The sequence below is a fragment of the Eurytemora carolleeae genome, unplaced genomic scaffold (genome assembly GCF_000591075.1).
Source record: "Eurytemora carolleeae unplaced genomic scaffold, Eaff_2.0 scaffold292, whole genome shotgun sequence".
Lineage (NCBI taxonomy): Eukaryota > Metazoa > Arthropoda > Copepoda > Calanoida > Temoridae > Eurytemora > Eurytemora carolleeae.
The window spans coordinates 38,270-61,478 of NW_019396324.1; the positions used below are offsets into that span (position 1 = coordinate 38,270).

General features: G+C 32.0%; 1 protein-coding gene across 4 annotated transcripts in view; it reads left to right on the top strand.

Moving 5' to 3' along the window:
• LOC111700954 (mediator of RNA polymerase II transcription subunit 12) overlaps window positions 1-23,209 on the top strand; it is a 63,775-nt gene that overhangs the window by 27,736 nt on the left and 12,830 nt on the right. For all 4 annotated transcript variants that reach the window (XM_023472041.1, XM_023472039.1, XM_023472040.1 and 1 more), the window contains exons 4-12: window positions 1,500-1,561; window positions 5,715-5,788; window positions 10,998-11,140; window positions 12,782-12,897; window positions 14,292-14,408; window positions 14,648-14,729; window positions 18,132-18,194; window positions 18,628-18,804; window positions 21,680-21,786. In XM_023472041.1, the coding sequence (XP_023327809.1) occupies window positions 1,500-1,561; window positions 5,715-5,788; window positions 10,998-11,140; window positions 12,782-12,897; window positions 14,292-14,408; window positions 14,648-14,729; window positions 18,132-18,194; window positions 18,628-18,804; window positions 21,680-21,786 (941 nt within the window). The remainder of the gene's footprint in view (window positions 1-1,499; window positions 1,562-5,714; window positions 5,789-10,997; window positions 11,141-12,781; window positions 12,898-14,291; window positions 14,409-14,647; window positions 14,730-18,131; window positions 18,195-18,627; window positions 18,805-21,679; window positions 21,787-23,209) is intronic.

Sequence of the window (23,209 nt, forward strand, 5' to 3'; positions counted from 1 at the left end):
CTCTACTCTCCTGCACCTCTCCTTCTACTCTTCTATCCCTCATCCCTCCTCTACTATCCCTCATTCCTCCTCTATTACTCCTCATCACTCCTATTCTATCCCTTCACTCCAACTCCTCCCCAACCCCTCATCCCTCCTCTCCTTTTCCCTCACTTTTCTCCCTTTAATCCCCCATCCTGTCCCCCTCTTTGTATATAACTTAACAAATGGGATCAAATAACTTCAAAGAATATGGATTTTGACTCGATACAAAGAAAATGGAAGAATTTCAGGGATTTGTAAACATTCAATATATTTTTATACTAAATTTTTAAATTTTATTTAACTTAAATTTTCTTTTTTAATTGGGGAGGGGGGGGGGCACACTCATAAGTGAAACATCCCTGAATTGCTATCTTTCTGGAGCTGTCCGTTTTCTTTAAGATCTTTGTGTTAGCTTAGATGTTTTAATTTTACAAATTCTCAAAATCAATAATATTTTGATGAGAGGTAATTTTATTTTCCAACTTGTCAAATTTGACCAATCAGGATTAAGGAATTTGTTCAGATTTGATCTTGATTCTAGATATACAGGGTTACCCACAATGGATGAGACTGTTAAGACGACTTCAAACTTTTCATATAAAGTCTTCTGCCTTGAATGTGGTTTTATTAAATGGCATATTATTAAATTACTTGGTAAGGCAATCAAATAAAGACTTAATTTTTCTAAATTTTTGAATCTCTAGGTGGTTCTATTTAGTATAACTAGGCTTTTTCAATTTCTATTTGTGGCTCTATCTGTGAACATCTTCTCTTTGTACAATAAAAAAACAAAAAAGAAAAAAGTTCGCAGATTTAATAATAATTTTTCGCACATTTTACAAAAAACAAAAGCTTTTGGAGACAATTTTTTGTAATTTTAAGCATCTATAAACCTTCCCTGGGGTCATGTGAGGTCCCCCACAAGATTTGGCCCCGATCGATTACGCCGTTTTGACGTTTATTGAATACAAACAGACAGACAAGCAAAGTATACACATAGTTACTCCTAGGGTTATCTCTATTACCACTCCAACATATAAATTTTATTTACTCCTAGAATTAGATCTAATATCTGATTGACTGAATAGACCATTAGACTAGTTGAATTATCAAGTTCTGCATTTTATCTTGTTAATCAATGGTCAACAACAAATTAGTCGGTTATTAGTTAGCAAAAAATAAATACAAGAAAAGGAACTGATAACTCGTAACAAACTCTAATTTTCTGATCTTTGTATATTTGCAAACTAATCTTTGATATTGTAAACTAGGAAGTCAGAGATCAAATAATTATAGATTGATATATCAAAGACATAGATAATGGAAAACGTTTTAGTCGAATAAAGATACTATATTTGTTTGTTTTACTCAACATTTTTTACACTTATAATTCTTATTTGTTTCCATACATTTTTTGACATATTTATTTGTAAAGTTTTTATTTTTAATTTTCTAATTATTTTGTTTTTTTTTAGACTGGAGTACCACACTATGAAGATTTTATCAGTAAAGCAGGAAAACTGCATTCTCAGCTCAAGTAAGTAGATCTATATATACAATCAACTAGTCATTGGACATTGTGTAACCCCCCCCCCCCCTCTCTCTTCTCATTTTAAAAGTTATTTTATCAATTTATACAATCAACTGTTCATTGGACATTAAGGGATATTGGTAAAATATTCTTTGGAAGTTTCTCGTGTTCGCTGTTTTGAATGGAATAAGACAATTCTTGAGCTAGAAAATAGAGGAGGGGACAGGGGTGTATATTTTTAATGAAAAAGTGGGGGGCGGGGAATTTTTTTTGTGCTTGGGAAATAATTTAAAAATGTAATAATGTTATCCAAAACTTCAAAAATATACCTTATATCTGGGGAAATAATTTTAAAAAATTTCAAAATTGACTTTTCATGAAAATATACACCCCTGGTAGGTGGTGGGATCTATAAGTTAGAAAAGGTTCAGATTTATAATAAACTTTTATTAAACTTTGTCACAAAGCAGAGGGATAAAAGTTTGCTAAATTTTGTTTTTCATCAATTCTTTTGCAATGTCTGATGTTTTCATTTTTGTCTATTGTCCTCAAATAGAATCATTTGTCTATGTTTATGTTTTTATTAAACCCCTGCATCCCCCTCCCCCCTGCCTCTCGGCCTCCCTGGAGGGTGGTCTCTGAGTTGTTCAGATCAGCTTCCAGTATCATTATATTTTTATGTAAGTGTATCTTGATATAAATAAATCCGTATGTGCTCAAATAGTTTCTGACTGTTAAACCATCTCTTCAAGGTGGCTCGAGAAATAATTTCCGATTTTTTAATATAAAGATAATTTTTGATATAAAGAAAACCAAAATACATTTTCTTTGGTGACTTGAAAATAATTTTTGGTATAGCATTAGAAGAAAAATTAAGATTGTATTTGAACTTCATAGCTTATTTAAATTTAAATAAATGTAGTATTTTTCTATACCCCCGAAATGTTATTTTCAAACTGAATCTGGTTTTACTTTTTAGTTTTAGTGTATGTTTGACACTCTCTGGATGTGTATTTTGTATGATATATTTGACATGTTATCAGTTAAATGTTTCAAGCCTGTTCTTTATACTTGAGCAGGGTTCTGGTTCTTTACTGCCCATACCAGTTCTTTTACATCTTTCTTCAGCCTTTATCATCTTTTCCATTTAGTTTTTTGTCAGCCTTTCTTCTCCCTTGCAACCATTCAGGTTTTTTCCATTCTGCAATCTGCATTCTTATTTCTTTCTTTGCATTTTTCTTTAGAATCACTTTGTTTTGTTTTCTTAAACTATATTAATAAGCGTTTAAGAAGAATATTTTCGGTTTTTGATTCTCTGCTCTGCTACCCCCTCATCTACTATCCCTCCTTATTCCCTCATTCCTTCCTCCCTCACCCCTTAACCCCTCATTCTTTTCTCCCCAATCCCTCCTCTCCTACCCCCAACCTTTCTCCTTCTCTGCTGTCCCTCATCCCTCCTCTATTATCCCTCAATCTATTCTTCCAAACTCCTCATCACCTTCTCTTGTAAACCGTCATCACCCACTTCCTCCACAACTACTCGCCTTTCTCCGTCTACTCTCCTGCACCTCTCCTTCTACTATTTTATCCCTCATCCCTCCTCTACTCTCTTGCACCTCTCCTTCTACTATTCTATCCCTATTCCCTCCTCTGCTCTCCTGCACCTCTCCTTCTACTCTTCTATCCCTCCTCTACTCTCCTGCACCTCTCCTACTATTCTATCCCTCATCCCTCCTCTACTCTCCTGCACCTCTCCTTCTACTATTTTATCCCTACTCCCTCCTCTGCTCTCCTGCACCTCTCCTTCTACTCTTCTATCCCTCCTCTAATCTCATGCACCTCTCCTTTTACTCTTCTATCCCTCATCTACTCTCCTGCACCCCTCCTTCTACTCTTCTATCCCTCATCCCTCCTCTACTCTCCTGCACCTCTCCTTCTACTCTTCTATCCCTCATCCCTCCTCTACTATCCCTCATTCCTCCTCTATTACTCCTCATCACTCCTATTCTATCCCTTCACTCCAACTCCTCCCCAACCCCTCATCCCTCCTCTCCTTTTCCCTCACTTTTCTCCCTTTAATCCCCCATCCTGTCCCCCTCTTTGTATATAACTTAACAAATGGGATCAAATAACTTCAAAGAATATGGATTTTGACTCGATACAAAGAAAATGGAAGAATTTCAGGGATTTGTAAACATTCAATATATTTTTATACTAAATTTTTAAATTTTATTTAACTTAAATTTTCTTTTTTAATTGGGGAGGGGGGGGGGCACACTCATAAGTGAAACNGTTGATGCACCCCTAAGAGTTATTCTAACAATTTTTATAATCAACTGGTCATTGGGTAACCCCCCCCCCTCTGAGGGGGTGAGATGCACCCCTTAAAGTTAATTAATCAATTGATAAAATCTTGTAATCAATTGAGTAACTGAGCAAAGCATTTGAGTTAACACATTAAAGTTTTCATTAACAAGTTGCAATAATTGTATCAGATTATGCATAACTTGTTATTTAACCAGTTTTAGTATTAAATAAAAAATTGTAATTCACATTTTTCAAATTTTCGCGATTGTGACAATGCTTGCCATTTTTGTACGGTTGGGACGATAATTTTTTCGGATTAGCTTGTTCTTTAGATTCCTTCGGGTGTGACAAGATCTTTTTATAGCATGGGTATACAGGGTTACCCACCTACAATGAGATTGTAAAGACGACCTAAAACTCGTTAAATTTGATAATTCCGATGTTAAATTAAGTGCTCTGCCTTGAACATAGTCTTTTAATGGCTTTATCAATGATTAGGAAAAAAAGATAAACAAATTTACAGTTGGTGGGAATCATAAGTATCAAGAAACATACAGTTACAATCATATCCTGAAGTCTCGCCCTCTGTGCATATCCTGTTTATGGCTGTGGCAATGTTTTTTTCTTAAAGAAATTGAGTCTTTGTCACAAACTCAAATTTTCGAATCCCTATATCCCTGCAACCTTGTGGTGTAAACCTTTGTTATTTCAAACTTAGATTATTTGATCCAACAGCATTCATAGCTAAAAATATTTAAGTTTTACGACATTGGGTAGCAAATACATTGGGATTTGAAAATCAGAGTTTGTGACAAAGATTTAATTCCTTTGTTTGCGGTTCTGCCACTATTTATTTTCTATAACCAGTTTGCGATTGTAAAAAAGTGTTCTTTAACTTAAATTGTTTTTTATACTATCATTATTGCGCGCATTTATGAAATATTTTTTATCTAAGTCAACCTTTACTATTCCCTTACCCTGTATTCGTGAAGAAATCTATTAACAACCCTTTTATTCGAATCTATTAACACGAAATATTGCGGATTTTTTATCTTTGAGAATGAAAGGGGGGTTCGAGGGGGGGGGGCTTAGCATTAGTTTTTAAACATCAAGATGTTAACTTAAAAGGACTGTACGCGTAATTATAAGTGACCCTCCAAGCAAAGATGCCAATGCCCGATTCACAACGTTAGCCTTGAAACTTTTTTCTAAACAAAAATGTTGATAAAAGCGTCCTTTTCCTGATTCGAAAGGTGTTTTTCTGTTAATTTCTCTATTAACAGCAAATAAAAATAAAAGGAACAAAGACATTGATATCAATATAAACTTGATCAGTAAAAGGTTGTAAATCGTGCAATGCCCTGTTGGTCACTTGAAATAACGCTTACAGTCCCTTTAAATGTTCTGATACACCTGTTGTTTCAGAAGTGGAAAGTGGATTTCTTATAGAATTTTCATGTTTTGATATGACTTCATTTTCTGCAACGTTTATGGAAATTCGCAGAGTGCATATATGCAATATGCATGTGTGCAAACCCAGCCCCGAGGTCGCATAATGATGATAATTTGCATAGATTTATTAGCACACAATCCTGGAATTTGCAAATAAACTGTTATTCTTTTTGCAAAATATACTTTTTATAGTTGTGCACAATTCCGGCCACCTTTTTCATTTCTGAGAATTTTTACAGAAAAGATATTAATCCAACTTTTTTTTGTCACGTTCTACATCTATTTGACAATGGAACATGTGTCACTTAATCCTAATATTATTTTTGAAGTTCTAGATGTAAAAAATCAAAATTAATGCGAATTCTTAATATAAAAGTTTTCTTATAACATTATTTTCCAGGAATACTATTCTTGCCCTTGGGTCCTTTCTTGACACCTTTCAGAAGATTGCTGATGCTGCAACTAATACAAAAGGTAAAAATTATGTGTTTTCTCTTAAAACATTATTCAGTGAAAATGTAATGAAGGAGAAGAAAGAAATAACTGAAGAAGGCAGATTGAATAATTTTATAAATTATCAGCTTTTTACAATTATTCCGTTGTTTTTATTCTGTTTCTTTATCTATCTACATTGAAATTATTTATCTATTTATTCATTCATCTAGTAATCTTTTCATTGTTGATCCCATCTATTCTATGATTAATCAATTATCTATTAATCTATCTGACAATTAATGGAATACACTTATACATGCATACAAAACACATAGGATATAACTAGAATTATAACGAAAAAAAACTAAAATTTTCGCTTTGTAAAATTGTATTCCTGGTTTTTTATTTTTGTCGGCGTATTTTTTTTACTCCAATACAAGAATTTAATAAATTTTTCAATCATTATTTTTGTACAAAAAGTTATGTTTTAACTACAAAACACAAGGAAATTAGATTGATTTCATTTTAAACGTAAAACATCAAGTATTTGTTAAAAAGTTTGCTTGTCCTATCTTTTTGTCAATTCTGTACAATTTAAAATCTCTTTGTTATGAACATAAAGGTTCATTTCTAAATAAATAAATCAATTAAGTAATTTGTAGATAAAATGTCAGATAAAAGTCCAATGCTTTGCAAGACCGGTAGGGGTAGCGGGAATATTTCTACTTTCACGATTTATCATATCATAAAGTAACTTTTATAACAGAAACATCTCAGGTTTCGAACATTTTGTTTTTCTAAATCGGAAACTTTTCCCGATTGCGTAAAAAATAAGAATTATAACTTTTGTATTGTGAAAATTGACACCTTAAAGAGACTGTACGCGTTATTTCAAGTGACCCTCCATGCTAAAATGGCGATGTCCGATCTACAACGGTATCCTTGAAACCTATATCTGATTTGCAAAGAAACCAAAATGAAAATTGACAGTTCTCGAAGCGAAAACATGGAGTTTTATTACTTACACAAAGCTTTTAAGGGTCACTTGAATTTACGGTAACAGTCCCTTTAATAGTTGGAAAATATTTCAATCTGATCGTAAAAGCAACGTTTAGATGTTGTGACAATCAAATTGAATTATTAAAGTTAAAATGCGCAATTATTCAGTCTTGAAGTTAATGTATTGCGTAACAATGTTAGCTATTACATATCGTATCCTTGGAATGTATTTGAGGTCATATTTCATATTTTTTGTTTGTAATATTATATAATACATATAAGTTCCATGCAGTTTGCACTGAAAGTTTTTGTTTGTAGTTTTTCAAAAAAAGCATACACTTTGTTTGTTAGATAACGAATTTTATTGTAATTCTTTCTGAATGAATGTTTTTCGTCAATGTATTGATTTTTGCAGTAATACTCACTATGGAGAGGAATTTGTTCTTTTATTCGATCTTCTTTACAGATTTAGTATTTTTAGTGAGTCCTTGAAATTGGATATTGTTATATTTCGTTTTATTTGTCACAATTTTTCTATATAATCAAACCAATTATAAATAATTTATAATTTACAATACAATGTCTAGATAATAATAACCTATATATTGAGTGCCCAAGATTTTGTTAGGAATTAGATTTTTTCTATTTTTCTATATTAATATTGGAGTTAATAAAAGAATTGAATAAAACTTTTATTATATGAATATTAATGTTGTAGGTTTAAAAAAAAACTCTTTGTTTCAAAAAAAGGTGATTTCTAATTTTTTTGGACACTCTTTACCTAGATTTGTGTTTTTGGACACTCTTTACTTAGATTTATGTTTTTGGACACTCTACCTAGATTTGTGTTTTTAGACACTCTTTACCTAGTTTTGTGTTTTTGGACACTTTTTACCTAGATTTGTGATTTTGGACACTACCTAGATTTGTGTTTTTGGACACTCTTTACATAGTTTTGTGTTTTTGGACACTTTACCTAGATTTGTGATTTTGTACACTCTTTACCTCGATTTGTGATTTTGGACACTCTACCTAGATATGTAATTTTGGACACTCTACCTAGATTTGTGATTTTGGACACTCTACCTAGATTTGTGATTTTGGACACTCTTTACCTAGATTTGTGTTTTTGACACTCTTAAACTAGATCTGTGTTTTTGGACACTCTTTACCCAGATTTGCGTTTTTGGACACTTTACGTAGATTTGTGGTTTTGGACACTCTTTACCTAGATTTGTGTTTTTGGACACTCTTTACCTAGATTTCTGTTCACTACATACACAACACATTCACCTTTTCCACCCTAAATATACAATATATACAATATATACAATATTATCAAGATCAGGCTGTATATAACAATATTATCAATACCGCTACTTGTACTGCAACCAATGGATTGTATTGTATGCCCTGATATCAGGATAAGCCAGGGGGGGGGGGGTGGAATAAATTGGATGGGGGATATTAATTCTCAGATTTACCGCAGTGGTTTATTCAAAGTTGGTAGGTTTTCATCAAACTTCTCATGAGAAAAATTTATTTAAAAAGTTAAAAAATAAATGAGACAGAATATTTTACCAAAAATAATTCTTCTCAACCCAACTCATTAGTTTTCCAGATATTTTGTTCCTTCACATTCTCAATCCTTCCCCTCAAACCCACACCATCCCTTTCTCCTTTCCCTTCTTATATTTTCTGAATTCCCTTTCCCCTTTCCCTCCTTATATCTTCTCCATTCCCTTCCCTCTTTCCTTCCCTCTTTCCTTCCATATATCTTCTCCATTCCCTTCCACCTTTCCCCCTTTTATCTTCTTCATTCCTTTCCCCCTTTCCTTCCTTATATCTTCTCCATTCCCTTCCCCCTTCCCCCCCCTTATATATCTTCTCCATTCCCTTCCCCCTTTCCCTTCTTTTCCCTTGTGCAAGTATTTCCTATTATTCCCCTATCAAAAGCAGGCTGTACCCAGTACATTATATATTATTTATTCTTCTAGTACATATTCTTTTTAATACGTTTGAGCAATACTTATATTTTTTAAGAGGTTTTATATTTGCTATGCGTGAAGTGTACAGTTGTGGTAACTGTCAAAAAAGTTCTGTGAAATAAAGTCCTAAATTTTGAAACTAAAAAAGTCCTGTGGTAAAAAGGGACTTTTTAATATGAAGATGCATAGAAGAAAAGTCCTTTTAAGTCTTTTTTATGTGAACGTTTAAGAATTGACCTCATTTTTCAAGACTTAAGACTTTTTTCTTCGGGACTTTACTTCCTGTGATCTTATTTTCTGAGACTTAATTGGCAGCCCCCATATTATTGTAGGAAAAAAGTCCCAGGAATCTAAAACTTAGTTCTTCATTCCAGTGACATTTTGTCCTAGGACTTCAGATTTTTTTTTCAAGTTTTTTTTCAAGAAACTTTTTTCCCAGTGACTTCTTACGTAGATTCACAGTACTACAGTTGTAAGATTGAAAACAGTTTATTGTACAATGCACAATTACGTGTGTACCAAATTCAATATTCGTAATTGTAAATTCCTAAGTCTTATAAAACATTAATTATGTATTTAAAAACATTAATTATTTATTTAAAAACATTAATTATTTATTTAAAAACATTAATTATTTATTTAAAAATCATGAATCTTTATCTGTTATTCATTTAAATGTTTAAAGAAAAATATATTCAATTTTTTTTAATTGCCCATTTCTTCACAAATTTGCCAATTTAGTTGAGAAATTGCCTAATTCTTAAGAAAAAGTTGCCAATTATTGCGTTAATTTTTTTTATTAAAAAGTTGAAATGTTTTGAATCAAGAAGTTATAAATTGCCCATTTGTAAGAGAAAAAATTGGCAATTTAGTGCCTATTTATGTAGAAAAAGTTGCAAATCATTGCGTTGTTTATTTTTTATTAAAATTTTTTAATGTTTTGAACCATGGAGAAACAAATTGCCGATTGGTCAGGAAAAAGATTGCCAATTTAGTGGACAAATTGCCTTTTTACTTGGAAAAAATTCTTTATTCTTTTGTGAACAAAGTTTAAAGCTGTTATGGTAAAATGTAAAACCCCTTTTTTACAGAGCCTTTCCCTTTTCCTTATAATAAATATTTAACTTTTTTTACCCAATTCTTCTAATTATTGAGAAAAATAAAACAGCTGTTGTAAACCTACTTATTTATTCATTTACATAATATTTTTACATATTTTTATTTATCGAACACTTTATCATCTATGAATATATATATATATATATATATATATATATATAAATTTACAATTTACAATTTACATGTATCTATAAAAGTTTAAGAACTTTACTGTTGTATTTTGGTATTGAAGGAAATATTTATTTCTCTTCCGGTTTTCTATTTGTCTTGTTTTCTCCAACTTTATCAACAAAATGAAAAAAGTGTGCTGTATTTTCTTTTTCATTTTTTGTATTCATTTTATGAAAAAAAAATCTTTTCAGAAAAATCTATTATACATTTTAAAAAGTAAAATTTTTTATTTTGTTTTTTTGCAACGCAGAACTCCCGAATGTAATCCTAGACACTCTAATCCTTTGAATCCTTTGTATGAAAGCCAGGATTAGAGAAGGTGTAAAATAATAGTTTCTAATCATTGACTTAAATTTTATTACTCATTTAAGTTGCTTTCTACTTACATTTTTACTTATTTATTTCTTCATGAAAAATAAATTAAATATATTTATATTTACAATATGCAATAAAACTTCTGTGGTAATGAACTTTGCAAGTTACTTACTAAAACTCATTATCTTTTTTTCTTTACATTCGTCTATCTACCTTTCAATGTATTTTTTATATCCATCTATGTATATATGTTTATTATTACATTGATACATCTATTTATCTCTCCATCCATCTATTCATATATCTAATTATTTATCTATCTAGGTGCTACCCGTATAGTTATCTGCCACGAGTCTATTTATTCATCTATCTATCTATCAATCTATTCAATATATCAATTTATTTATCTATATATTATTCACCTATCTATCTATCTATCTATTCAATATATCAATTTATCTATCAATCTACTAATCTATTAATGTATTTGTCTATATATTATTCACCTATCTATCTAGGTGCTACCCGTATAGTTATCTGCCACGAGTCTATTTATTCATCTATCTATCTATCAATCTATTCAATATATCAATTTATTTATCAATCTACTAATCTATTAATTTATTTGTTTATATATTATTCACCTATCTATCTAGGAGCTACCCGTGAGATAGGTTCCTGTTTGACCCGTATAGTTCTCCGCCACAAATCTATGGAGTCCAGGATGAAAACCCTCTGCTCCGCCCTACTCGACTGTATGGTCCTACCCCTACAGGACAAGATGGAGGAATGGAAGAAGGTGAGCCACGCCCCATAAGCATTAGCCACGCCTTAGCAAACATCCTTGATTCTAATTATTTAAATTGACATAAACATTAAAAACCTTATTTATCAATTATCAATTTTTAGATGAAAAAGGATATCTTCAACAGTTTTGTTACGACTAAGGTTTAAAGGGAATCGATTTTAATTGTGCAAGCATCTCTTTTATTTATGAGGTCATTCTCCCTCAATCGAAACCCTTCTCGGTAGCCCCCACCCCCCCCCCCTCTTTTTTAATACTTTTCTCGTATCATTAGCATTTTTTCCTGAGACCTCGAGGCCTGAGATCCTCAAGTCTTAGTTTCAAACTAATTTGAACTTATTTCATTTTTCTTGAAACCAACCTAGATCCATCTTTAATCAATTAATTTTTACTCTACAGAGGTTTGGTCCATCACCATCACTGAATTTTAAATTAGAACATATGTTAACGTATGTCATTGAAGCCTTGGAGACAAATGTTTCAATGTTTATTTTTCTAACCTTAAAAATGCTCAGCGTTTGTCGTAAATCCGTCTTTTTTAAGAATCTAGAAAATCCGCAAGAATTTAACCGAAATAAATTAAAACTGCCAATCTACTAACATGAAAACAAAACTCCACCTGCAAGATGTAGGATACAGGATACAGGACTGCATATATTATGCATATTGCATAACACAAGCGGGGAAATATACATTGTGCTTTCTTCCTGTATCCCCCCCTCATCCCCCATACACACATCTATATATAAATTTGGCTTGTCTGTCTGTTTGTTTGTTTGTTTGTCTGTTTGTATCCAATAAACGTCAAAACGGCTGAACCGATCGGGCCCAGTTAATAAGTTTTTGATTCTGAGCTGGGAACTTTTGAATGATTGATATCGGGATTAATGCTTGATCTACTCTTTTTCTTAATCTCGAGATTGAATGTACTTCTTGAATGTGTGTAGTCAGCATAGCAATAATAAAACGATTAATTAAAATCAATCAAAACAATTGAAAGCTGATTAATTATGGTATTCCGTTCTACACTACACACACCACGCATACGGACAGGGACAGGGTGAAATTAAATATGCGTATATTTAATTGCGTACAATCGAACAATTAAGAACATTATCTACGCATAATTTATTTCGTTAGCAGGGACATTATTTTCTGCATTGTATTTACTGTGTAATATGTGTAATGTATATATGAATATACAATTGATATTTGATTTTGGGATAATACATAAATTAGATATTTTTAATCATTTTTATTTTCAACCTCTGACTCCATTATTCATTTGTTTCTGATCGATTACCATCAATATATCTATATCTACAGTCATGCTTTTCCATTCATTCAGATATTCTTTCATCTCTACCTCCTATATTTGACCCCCACCACACACAAAAAAAATCTTCTTTGTTTTAACTCTTTTTTTAACGAAAAAAAATGAGTTTGCTTTCTAAAATAATTTTTCCTAAAGGGATTTGGTCTTTGCCACAAACTCAAATTTTCCAATCCCTATATATCTTTCCAACATTATGGTGTAAACCTGTAATTTTTTTAGCTTAGCTTAATTTAGCATAACTCATGATTTAAGACATCTAATTTAAAACATCCTTTATTAAATTTCTTTTAATTATTCAGGTTGCTAGTTGTCTTGATAAAGATCATAGTAAGGAATATAAAAAGCTACGAACTGAACTAAAGAAAAAATCAGACAACGCCACCAGAATTCTTAAGAAGCATAAAAAGTCTAAAGGGTAAGTTTTCATATATTTTAGCGGAATTTTCCTTTTTTATGTTATGCTCAAGTTCAATCTTTTAAAAAGTTTCTGTTCAAAATATGTTTTCCATATTCCTGTAAAGTGGTGCAGTATACACTAATAACCTTGAGAACAGCTAATCACCCAAGTAATTAATGACATCATTAGCGAACCATCCTCCTAATTAAAGAGCTGAGCATTCTTGCCAAAAATTGCAATATATGGTTGTTATGCAATATGTATTATATATCCTGATTGCCATCCCTCTTCCCATATTTTCTCATTTCCTTGTCATATTTAATTTTTTATTTATTTGTTATCGTCCATTTCTAATTTTAAATATCTCTTGGCCTTCTCTTTTAATCTGTATATAAATTTAATTTAAGTTTTTTATTATCATTTTTCTTTTTATACGTCCTTACTCTTCTATTTTATTTCTTTAAAATGTTATCGGCCATTTTTTTTTCTCTTTTTATTCTTCAAAATTTAACCTCTTGCTCTCATTGAACTATATTTTTTGTAATTTTTAAGTTAATTCTGTATTCAGAAAAGTATTTTAATCATCTTTGTTAAGTGCTTAGGGCAAGGATTGAGAAGACTTATGGCTGGAAAGTTTTTTAATTAAAGCATGCCCAATGAAAAAATTAATGGAAGTGTTGAATTTTTGAAAATATGTTCTTTTTTCGTTTCAATTGTACATATCCTGGCTTTATTATATTGTTCATCTCTATATTTTGTCGATATAAATCTTTCCAATCCGGGGATCAGAGCTTTAGGCATATATTACTTAATCATACCTAAGTTTTTTCAATCTAACCTTTAACCCTAACTCTAATAGTTAACCCCCCCAGATTCACATATTTCAAAATGTGAAAGAAACTCTGCTAACTTCTACTAAAAGGGACTGTCAGCGTAATTTCAAGTGACCCTTCATGCAAAGTTTGCTTTGTCCGACTCACAACGGTACCCTTGAAACCTTTATCTGACCAATATGGTGGAGGATATTGACGGTTTTCTAGGTTAATAAGTTTTTGATTCTGAGCTGGGAACTTTTGAATGATTGATATCGGGATTAATGCTTGATCTACTCTTTTTCTTAATCTCGAGATTGAATATTGCTTGTTCTCCTCTTGATATTAGTCTCCAGATTGATTAACCGATCGGGATTAAGGATATCCCATTTTAAAGTTTTCAGCTCTGAAAACTTAAATTAGTTTTCTTTGTTTAGAAACCACAATTGAAAATAACCAGTTTAAAGGGACAAAATTAATGATTTAATTCATACTTAATCAGACGAAAGCTTTTAGGGGTACCATCGTCTTTGCAAGCAGGGCAGTTCTTTAAGTGGTGGTTCCTGATAAAATTATTTTAAAGATTTCATTTATGTTTAGATCTGAAAGTGACCCAAAGTTGGACCAGGCGCTTGCGGAAGTCAACAAGCACGCGCGCAATCTCCACGAGACCGAGAAGGTCGCTGTGCGGAAGATACTCATCGAGGAGCGTAGTAGGTAGGAGACCCTGTAAACAAATTTATGATTTAATTTATTTTTCTTAAATACAGTTTGAATGAAAAGTTAATCATTTATAATTATTATGCTTTTTGAATCCTAATATTTTAACTTAAATTTAATTTAACAAATTCAAATGATAACTATAAAAATAAAAAAACGTTAAAAAAATTAAATCATCTTTTCCTAATTTTAAAATTTTTTAATTTTTTTTTTCTTCGTCATAATTTTATATTTAGGTACTGCATGTTTATCTCCTGCCTGAAACCGGTTCTATCAGAGGAGATCTCAATGGTAGCTGAACTACAACAGTTAGAGGAGGTACAAAACAAATCAAAACATTTTAGTAAATTTTACGTAACAGTAGAAAAAAATTAGAAAACGATTGTTTTTATAATATAGAGGGACCCTCACGTGACCCTCCATACAAAGATGACAACGGTACGCTTAAAAGCTTTGTCTGATTAAGTATGAATTAGATAGCTATGTTTATAATTTTGACTATTGAATTTTTTCAATTGTTTGTTCTCTACATAAGTGACTCGCGCATTTCTACTGCAGGGAAAGAAATAGGAATTTTCGGAGTTAAACCTTTTTAAGTCTGTATACCTTTGTGAATCAGGCATTTAGCCATCTTAAAAATGGTGCACGTATAGTCCTTTTAAAGGTGTCAGTTTAAAAATGAAAGGTCGTAACTTTTGAATTTTTTAATCCCTTATCTTGTAGATTAAGTTAATTTCATTTGAGTAGATGAAGATTCCCGAAAATATTAATAAGAGGCAATTAAAAGTTTCATTTTCCACTGTGAATATCGAGTTAAGCCTTTGTTACACTAAAGTTTCGACCTGCGGCCAAATATATGAATTGTGTAAACAAAAATTTTGAAATATTGAACGATATGTATTTAGTAAGGAACGCCTGGCAACAACATAAAAGGTTTCTTAAATTACAAATCCAAGATTATAAAGCTTTTAAAAGCATTGTCTTGTCTGGTGCAGACAGACGACAAAATAGGGTAGACATATTTAATATTTATACAGATGTAAAGTCCCCCCCCCCTCCCTATCCTCCTCTCTCTAATTTTCCAGTTCCACCCGCATAGGACTGTTCAGCTAAATAATAAGATCTCGTGCCAGGGGAACATTTTACCAGAGAGAAAAAGAGATTAGTCAAACATGTTTATGGGGATTTTCTTTTTAGAATTCCCCACACACCCCTGAAAAATTATGACTTAAATTTCACTAGAGAGAAAAAGAGAATAGTCAAACATGTTTAGGGGGATTTTCTTTTTAGAATTCACCCACACACCCCTGAAAAATTATGACTTAAATTTTACCAGAGGAAAAAAGAGAATAGTCAAACATGTTTAGGGGGATTATCTTTTTAGAATTCACCCACACACCCCTGAAAAATTATGACTTAAATTTTAAATTTTAATTTTAAAAAACTCCGATAAAGCTTTTTCCTAATTTTGTTAGGTTTCTGAACCAAATATAAAGTCCTCGAAATAACAACATTGAATAGAATCAAGACCTCAATTGTTCTGCATTTTATTGGTTACCCCTGTATGTAACTAAGCAATGCTTATGAAATTTATTTTTTAATAATATAAAATATGAAATGTCGTGACTAAACTCCGAGTGTGTCTGTTTTTTAAAATATTAATGCCCAGTAAATTTGAAAAATTTGAAAAATTATCAGGGATGTAAATTGTACGATTTGCAAAAACAAAGTTTCTAATTTCCCCCACCCCCCTTTTCGAATTTTATAGATCATTAAAAATATTGAAAAGATATACACCCCTGAAATTTGGTTTAAATATTTGTGGAATTTATCTAGATTTCTTGAGACAAAAGGAAAGTTTTAAAATTTCCTAATCTTGTTTTCTCCTTTTTTCTCCTCTGAATACCAATTTCTTTACATGGACGAGGGGGCAACAGGGAAATAAGGAGTGGGGGGGGAGAAGAGTGAAAAGGGGGGGGGGTGATGGTGGAAGAGTTTTAGAACTACAAAATTAAAATTAAAATATGATACTCTTGTCAAGTAAAACATGTAAGGAAAATTTCATCCCATCTATATATATACTTTGCTTGTCTGGGTGTTTCGTTGTTTGTAACCGATAAACGTCAAAACGGCTGAACCGATCTGGCCTAAATTTAGTGTGGACCTCACGTGACCCAAGGAAACGTTTTAGAATTTTTGGATACAAATTTTTTTGAAATTCCACGAAAAAATATATTTGAATCCGCGATTTTATTTTGTTATTGTTTTATATTTTACAAAGAGAAGATGCTGACAGAAAGAGCCACAGTGAAAGTTGAAATAGAATTAAATTTTTTTTAAATAAGAAAATTAAAAAAAGGAGAGCGAGCGAAGAAAAATTAGATGCAGAGAAGTGTTGATATTAAGAGGATTAATATTTATTATTTATTTAAACATCATCATCTTATCATCTAAACACATTTGACATCTGCATGAATAAATTTAAATTAGTTTTGAATAAATAAACAGTACAGGGTATCTCTACTTTTGAAAACACAAGATTGTCACGAGTATATAAAGTACTATAGGGTGTCCCTATACACTTCTGAGTTTTTAAGAATCCTACGATCGGGTTTATGACATACCACTGTATTAATAACTTTACTAAACTATAACTTAATGTTTATTATGATACTGTATTCCCCATTTTATTGGTACTCAATTAAAAATTCACCCAGTATATAAAAAGACATGTTTCTATGCTGCCACTATACATATATCCCAATTCAATATCAGCGTCCATCAAATATCGATTTTGTGTCCCCCTGGCCTACTACACAATATGGATATCCTGGCCGCCCATATGGTAGAACGAATAGTGTTAATTATTATTCTAAAACAGATTTATTTATGTTTATTATATAATCGTGTTTTATGCAAAATATTGAAAAGATCTGACAAATTGGAGGATTAGCAGTGCAAAAATATTTGCAATGTTTATGCAAAAATATTCACGCATTTAGAATATTTTTAAGTTAAGCCGGATTTATTTAGTTTCTATGACAGTGTGTTAAAAGTGTTTAAAAATAATAATATTAATGTTGACATTGAGATTCAAGGAAATAATATTGATATTTATGCAAATGTGTGCAAATAATTGCACGCAGTCATTTGAAGATTTAAACAAACTTTTGAAAAAACTTAATAACTTAAAATAGTGTGATATCTTAGCCGTTTTGAAGCAGTTGCAGTTGGTCGTTTTCTGCTGGGTTTTCAACGATTTTTGTAACTTTACGAACACTCAAAGGGATTGTTCGTGATATCGCTGATATCGAATTGTATTATTAAGAAATATCAACTATATATGAATGCATCGAATCGAATTCGACATTTTTCGGTTGTAATATCTGAAATATTAGTTTTGATTTGAGTTAAATTCAGAGGCATATTCAAAATTCCTGAATACGCCACTGATTGAATTATTTACAATCTGAGTGGAAAAATGCAACTCTATGAATTTATACGGACGCTACGCTCTTTGGTTTATGACGTTTTTATCCATTTTCTCCTTACAGACGCAATAGATAGAAGTAAAAATAGTAGCGACCAATACCGAATTTTTTTCGTCATCAGCTTATACCGCGAACATTTTTTGCGAATACTCCCTTTAAGCTTAATTACTAGAAAATCATGATCTTTGAAACTTGAAACAAATTGCCCTTGACCTTTAAATATGTTTAGGTAATGGTCAAACTTGAGAAACACACTGAAGACCCTTTCAAGCTTCCAGAGGCGTCAGAACAGGTACTTTTGGACAAACAAACAAACAATTATATATTCCTAAATCTTTACAATCTGATGGTGTACACCTTTCAATATTTCAAACTTTTATCTAGCAGAAGTCATAGTTTAAAATATCAAAATGTTCGACATCACTCAGCAATGTAAGGGATTATAAAATTTGAGGTTGAGACGAGTTATCAGATCCATTTTCAACTCCGAACATTTGAAGGATATAAACTTATTATAACCGATTCAATAGCTTATGTTTATGTAAGCCCACAATACCTGACAAATTGAACAAATAGGGGTGGGGGCTGCAAATCTGTTATTTGGCTTCTACTAATCTTAGATTTTCTTAATTTCTTCTCTACACACATATGCTACTAGAATTCTTTCAAACATATTTGCTTGGAACGAAATTAGTTTTGTTTTTAATTAACTTGAAAATAACTAGGTCTTGACAGACGTGAAGACAGGAGGCGGAGCTGTTGTTTTCCAGACTCCGCCCTCTTCCCCCTCCTCCCTTGGCTCCAGGAAGAGCAGCATGTGCTCCATAAGCTCCGCAGGGAGCGGCTCCACTGGGAGCAGTAATTCACCCTCTCATCAGGCACATATAATAAAGAACAGACAGGTAAATCATATTTTCCAGCAAAATGTGCTCTACAAAATTTTGATTGTTAAACATTTTAGAAATCCGCAATTTAGTTCAGGAAAACTCTCAAAATTTGACATGGTTAGTTTTTAATGATATACACGAAAAACTGGTTTCCGTTAAAGAAACACTCAAGAGTTAGATTTATATATTTGTATTTATATTTGTATATGAATATCTATATCTTCTGTATAATAAAGCTCTACGCTCATATATATGTATGTTAGCTATAGCTGGCCAAACGGCTGGACTAACTCATGGATACCGGATACCTTAAGGGCAACATAAGCTACATTATTCGAATTTTTCTTTTAGCTGTTAAATTCCAACGTCAGGCCCTTTAGCTGGTTATTTAGGAATTTGCGCTGATTTCTGTTCATTTATTTTTAGCGAATGAATATTTGTTATTGAATACTTCAGTATTCAAATTGATTTATTCCTTTTATAAATCTGATTGTATTGGTCTCAGCAGGATAAACTGCACAACTAAGAATTTGTGTATTCTGTATATTAGAACAGATTAATGAAAGGGACTGTTCAAGGGTGGCCAGAACCATAAAGGGACTTACTCATGGTTTTTTTCTAAATCTTCATAAAGATTTTTTAAAACTTATTGAAACTGTTTTCTTGGTATTCATTAATCTTAAAAAAACTGTCCAAATGAGAGTGCACCTAGGCAAAAATTTTAGTGGGAGGGGAGGGTTGTTTTTCTAAATATTCTAGCGTAGATTCTATACGCATAAATCTACATTAAAGCTCTTTATGTTTACCGCTTTCCTATTGTGTGTAATGGGACAATAAAGCGTAATCACCTCCATATTTTACAAGAAGAAGATATTCATTATTTTACAACAAGAAGATGTTCATTATTTTACAACAAGAAGAAGATGTTCATTATTTTACAAGAAGAAGATATTCATTATTTTACAACAAGAAGATGTTCATTATTTTACAATAAGAAAAAGATGTTCATTATTTTACAAGAAGAAGTTCATTATTTTACAAGAAGAAGAAGATGTTCATTATTTTACAAGAATATGTTCATTATTTTACAAGAAGAAGAAGATGTTTATTATTTTACAAGAAGAAAATGTTCATTATTTTACAAGAAGAAGAAAATGTTCATTATTTTACAAGAAGAAGAAAATGTTCATTATTTTACAAGAAGGAGAAGATGTTCAATATTTTACAAGAAGAAGATATTCATTGTTTTACAACAAGAAGATGTTCATTATTTTACAAGAAGAAGATCAGTATTTTACAAGAAGAAGAAGATGTTCATTATTTTACAAGAAGAAGAACATATTTTACAAATAATTTGTTTGAATTCATGAATGGAACGTATGGAGATGTTGCTTTCCTTACAATCCGTTTCTTATCAGACTTTTTCAAACCTTTTAAACAATAGAAATTATTTGGATAAAAAGTGGTTCAGCACATTGTAATCATCCTTCTCCCTTTTCAAGTTGCACGCTCTTCTAGTCCTAGGAACTAGGAACCATAGTTAAGAAGGTTTTATGAAGATCCAATTAATGCTCTCGTCTCCAGGCGTAGGATTTTTCTTCTACTTCCGGTAGAAATATATGGCTGACGTTTGGCCAGTAAAAAACACTTCAGGAGGCAATGAATTAATAATTAAACCGGATTGAAAGCCGTCGGAGGGTTTGGGGGGAAAGGCTAGTAGATTTGAAATTAATATAGAACCAACTTTTAGACTTTTATCTTTTATTGAATAACTGTTGTTTTAGAAAACTTTGAGGATTTTTAATAAAGAAATATCTGTTATTTGAGATTGCTGGCTTAAATATCCAATATTGATGAATAAGGAACACGATATTAATTAGAATATTGAGGGGGGAAAATATATGTACTACAATGGAAAAAGGACAAAAATTGACTTGTATGTGCAGGTTAAACGTGAGAAGGAAGAAAAATGTAGTGAAGCTACACTTTTTTCATGTACTGGCGCAAGTTTTTTGTACTGTTGTACTTAGAAAGTCTGAAGAGGTGAAAGAAAATTTGACTAAAAAACATTTAATGTAGTCAGAGGTGTATCCAGGGGGCTTTCCGAAATTGGTAATTCTCCTGTTCTGTTTGTTTTATATATTTAGATTCTTTGACAAACAAATAATCATACAAACATATTTATATATTTAAATATAGTAGTATATATAATACAGTGTACTGTGTACTGTGTTATAGATTAGTTAATCAGTAAGTTTAGACAGGTTCTAGTCTAGTTCTCTCCAGGATACATTAATGTTATATTCTCACCATTATTTACACAACAGTAGAACTGTTTAAAATGCCAGGAGTAGAATTGTTTTATGTGGTTGTAAAAGAACTTTTTAAAAAATTGAAAGAAATGTTTTAAAATGCCGGGAGTAGGTCTGTTTCAAAATAACGAGAATAGAACGTTTTCAAAATGGCGGAGTAGAACTGTTTTAAAATGGCGGGAGTAGAACTTTTTTGAATGGATGAAGTAGATCTGTTTTAAAATAACGAAACTATAAGTTTTTCAAAATGTCAGAGTAGAACTGTTTTAAAATGCCGGGAGTAGAACTGTTTAAAATTTGAAGAAGTAGATCTGTTTCAAAATAACGAGAATAGAACGTTTTCAAAATGGCGGAGTAGAACTGTTTTAAAATGCCGAGAGTAGAACTGATTAAAATTGGAAGAAGAAGATATACATAAATAGCGGAAGTAACCTATTTCAAAATCCTTCTTCATTATATTGATTATCATTTATTGTTTATTATTATTATTACAAGTATATTCCCACAGAAAATACTATCATGGTGGTATGATTAAAAAGTTACTTATGAAATTTTCATTTATGATTTTTATGTATCAGGGTGTTGGAAACCTGGTTGGTCCAATGCGTCTCTCCTCTATCTCCTCGCAGGATAGTGGGTTCACTAGTCAGGATACTCTCTTCCTTAGACCTGGTAGTCCTCATAGGTAAAGATAATCTCTTTGACCTGATAGTCCTCATAGGTAAACATACCCTCTTAGACCTGGTAGTCCTCATAGGTAAACATACTCTCTTAGACCTGGTAGTCCTCATAGGTAAACATACTCTCTTAGACCTGGTAGTCCTCATAGATAAAGATAATATCTTTGACCTGATAGTCCTCATAGGTAAACTTAGACCTGGTAGTCCTCATAGGTAAACATACTCTCTTAGACCTGGTAGTCCTCATAGATAAAGATAATATCTTTGACCTGATAGTCCTCAGAGGTAAACATATTCTCTTAGACCTGGTAGTCCTCATAGGTAAACATATTCTCTTAGACCTGGTAGTCCTCATAGGTAAACATACTCTCTTAGACCTTATAGTCCTCATAGGTAAACATACTCTCTTCCTTAGGCATGTTAGTCCTAATAGATAAATATTCTCTCTTCCTTACACCTAATAGTCCTCATAGGTAAACATTCCCTTAGACCTGGCAGTCCTTATAGGTGAACATACTCTCTTAGACCTGGTAGTCCTTATAGGTGAACGTACTCTCTTCCTTAGACCTGATAGTCCTCATAGGTAAACATACTCTTCCTTAGACCTGGTAGTCTTCATAGGTGAACGTTCTCTCTTCCTTGGACCTTACAGTCCTCATAGGTAAACATACTCTCTTAGACCTGGTAGTCATCATAGGTAAACATACTCTCTTAGACCTGATAGTCCTCATAGGTAAACATACTCTTCCTTAGACCTGGTAGTCCTCATAGGTAAACATACTCTTCCTTAGACCTGGTAGTCCTCATAGGTAAACATACTCTCTTAGACCTGGTAGTCCTCATAGGTGAACGTTCTCTCTTCCTTGGACCTTACAGTCCTGTAGTCCTTATAGGTGAACGTACTCTCTTCCTTAGACCTGATAGTCCTCATAGGTAAACATACTCTCTTAGACCTGGTAGTCCTCATAGGTGAACGTTCTCTCTTCCTTGGACCTTACAGTCCTTAGGTAAACATACTCTCTTAGACCTGGTAGTCCTCATAGGTGAACGTTCTCTCTTCCTTGGACCTTATAGTCCTCATAGGTAAACATACTCTTCCTAAGACTGGGTAGTCCTTATAGATGAAAAAAATCTACCAATAACGGATTCATTGTCGTCTTCCTTCTATCATTTAATTTGAATTGTAACTATTTATTGTTCCCAAAAAAAAAATTCAGAACGGAAATTGTTAGGGCACAATCTCTGAGTTAATTGTTTTTAATGACAAATCTAGTTGAATGATAGGACGACGACGACAATAACTTTTTGGGATATTTTTTTTCAATAGTTAAAATATCTGGTTGGAAAAGGTTTAAGTAATGGAGGAGTGAATTATATATTATTATAGTTGCCCAGCATAGGACTACATGTCTTGAATATCTGGTTGGA